Genomic DNA, 3,377 nt, shown 5'->3' on the forward strand with positions numbered 1-3,377 from the left:
ATCGATTAAAGATTGGCTAAAATCAGTAAACCTTCATCTAGCAGAACAGAAGACTGAGCTTGTTTTAGTAAGTGGAAAAAGAAAACGGGAATCCTTATCAGTAATAGTAGGAGAGACCACAGTTGTGTCATCGGAAGCAATAAAGTACCTAGGAGTAATGATAGACGACCGTCTGAACTTTAAAAGACACATGGAGTATACATGTAAAAAGGCAGTTGGTGTAACAAACGCATTAGCCAGAATGATGCCGAACATCGGAGGACCACGACACAGTCGTAGACTTCTTATATCAAGTGTAATTAATTCAATACTCCTATATGGATCACCAATCTGGGAGAAAGAAATAAATAATTCATCAAAAAAAGGTGTGATTTCATTATTTAGAAGAAACTGCTTAAGAGTGTGTAGTGGCTTCCGGACTATATCAGGGGAAGCAGCAAATGTAATCGCAGGAATAGTACCCATAGATATAACCATGAAGGAAATGTCGAATGTATATAATACGTTACGGGAAAATCCGGAGATCCCCAAAAACCAAATTCGGAAAACTGAAAGAGAAAAAGCCATAGCAAGTTGGCAAAGAAGATGGGAAAACTCTCCTAAAGGCCGTTGGACCTTCAGACTAATACCTAATATTAATACGTGGATACATCGGCCACATGGTGAAGTGAATTACAACCTAACTCAATTCCTTACGGGACATGGCGGATACAGAAGTTACCTGCATCGCTTCGGTCACGATAGCACTCCCCGATGCCCAGAATGCGCCGAAGAGGATGAAACGGCGGAACACGTCACATTCGTATGTCCAAGATTTTTAAGTAACCGAAACACACTAGAATCTAATCTAGGTGAAAGTATAACGGTAACCAACATAACCAGCATAATGCTGAAATCCCAAGAGAAATGGGACGCAGTTAATAGGTTTATGAACGATATAAACAAAACATTACGCGAAGCGGAAATTGTCCGTAAAATGGCCCTCAGCAGTGCATCACAAAATGTGATAGAGTAAGAAACGAAGAGTTCCCTATTATGGGCAAACCCCCCCGCGAAGTAATACCAATTGGCAGTCCCGCGGGGAGTGGGGAAGTAAGGGGGTGTGGTTTAGTACGTAGACGCCTAGGCGAGTCGTGCATGTTTTCCAACACGGGCTGGATACATCTTTTGAAGATTCCACACCTCCGGCGCAACAAAAAAAAAAAAAAACTATAGACTAGACTATAGACTAGACTATAGACTAGACTATAGACTAGACAATAGACTAGACTATAGACTAGACTATAGACTAGACTATAGACTAGACTATAGACTAGACTATAGACTAGACTATAGACTAGACTATAGACTAGACTATAGACTAGACTTTAGACTAGACTATAGACTAGACTATAGATTAGACTATAGACTAGACTATAGATTAGACTATAGACTAGACTATAGACTAGACTATAGACTAGACTATAGACTAGACTATAGACTAGACTATAGACTAGACTATAGACTAGACTATAGACTAGACTATAGACTAGACTATAGACTAGACTATAGACTATACTATAGACTAGACTATAGACTAGACTATAGACTAGACTATAGACTAGACTATAGACTAGACTATAGACTAGACTATAGACTAGACTATAGACTAGACTATAGACTAGACTATAGACTAGACTATAGACTAGACTATAGACTAGACTATAGACTAGACTATAGACTAGACTATAGACTAGACTATAGACTAGACTATAGACAAGACTATAGACTAGACTATAGACTAGACTATAGACTAGACTATAGACTTGACTATAGACTAGACTATAGACTAGACTATAGACTAGACTATAGACTAGACTATAGACTATAGACTAGACTATAGACTAGACTATAGACTAGACTATAGACTAGACTATAGACTAGACTATAGACTAGACTATAGACTAGACTATAGACTAGACTATAGACTAGACTATAGACTAGACTATAGATTAGACTATAGACTAGACTATAGACTAGACTATAGACTAGACTGTAGACTAGACTATAGCCTAGACTGTAGACTAGACTATAGACTAGACTATAGACTGACTATAGACTAGACTAAAAACTAGATTATAAACTAGACTATAGACTAGACTATAGACTAGGCTATATACAAGACTATAGACTAGACAATAGACTAAACTATAGACTAGACTATGGACTATAACATAGACTAGACTATAGAATAGACTAAACTATAGACTATGCTATAGACTAAACTATTGACTAGGCTATAGACTAGACTATAGACTAAACTATATACTAGAGTAAAGACTAGACTCTCTTAACTTTATATCTTTAAGTAAAACTTTTTGATAAAAAGCCAGTATTAAAAAATTATAAAAATAAATACGCAATTCTTTAAAGTAAATATTAGAAAAAAAATACAACTGTATGTTTCTTTCCTCTTTTTGCTAAAACTACTGTGTCAATAATGATCAGAAACAAAATATAACAACAAAATATTTAAAATGAAAAAAAAAAAAAAAATAACAAAAACAAACATAAGACACTTTTAAACTGTATAAAGAGCCACGTTTTGCTAAACTTATTAATTAGTTCTATTTGGGAAGTTTAACATGCGTTTTCATCTAATTTTCGTGTTCGCTTTATTCTTGGCTGTGGTACATGCTCAAGCAGTTCCTTCAACTGGCGGTAACAATGAAGTGCAACCTTTAATTGTGGGTGTTTTTGAAGGAATTAAGCCAGAAGGTGTCAAAAGCGAAGAGGATGAGGAAGAAGAAGAGGACGATGATCAGGATGTTGTAGTGCAAGATGCTGAAGATGACGAAGATGAAAATGGTGAGGATGAGGGAGATAATAATGAAGATGTTGAGGAAGAAGAAAGTAGTGGTGATGATGATGTAGAAGATAATGAAGTAAATGGTGACGATTCTGATCAAAATGTGGATAACGATGAAGATGATGACGTTGTTGAAAATGATGAGGAAAACGACGATGACAACCAATCTGTCGAAGAGGACAATGTTTCAGAATCACATCACATTCCCAAACCTAGACCTTTACCACCACATCAACGTCACAGCTTTTTAAGAGGACAATTTCAAAAGAAAAGAGAATAAAAAACTTTTAAACAGCTAAAGTCAAAAAAGCACTAATTGAAACAAGTTTATAAAAACAGTTAAGAGTTACTTAATTAAATTTCTAGATAGTTTTTAACATGCATCGACATTCAGTTCACGATATATATGAATAAATTTTGACTTTTTTAATAAAAGATAGGTCGTTAATTCCATGCCCCAATGTGTTAACAATGACTAGACTATGCCTAGACTATGACTAGGGACTAGACTGAATAGACTATGGACTAG

General features: G+C 35.6%; 1 protein-coding gene across 1 annotated transcript; it reads left to right on the top strand.

Annotated features, from left to right (window-relative positions):
• Positions 1-2,624: 2,624 nt before the first annotated feature.
• LOC119609514 (nucleolin-like) lies at positions 2,625-3,128 on the top strand. Its single transcript, XM_037964335.1, has one exon. It carries the CDS (start codon positions 2,625-2,627, stop codon positions 3,126-3,128), a length of 504 nt encoding a protein of 167 aa, XP_037820263.1.
• Positions 3,129-3,377: the final 249 nt, after the last annotated feature.

This window comes from Lucilia sericata, unplaced genomic scaffold (genome assembly GCF_015586225.1).
Source record: "Lucilia sericata isolate MDLA Ls3-8-SP2 unplaced genomic scaffold, ASM1558622v1 Contig000995F_arrow, whole genome shotgun sequence".
Lineage (NCBI taxonomy): Eukaryota > Metazoa > Arthropoda > Insecta > Diptera > Calliphoridae > Lucilia > Lucilia sericata.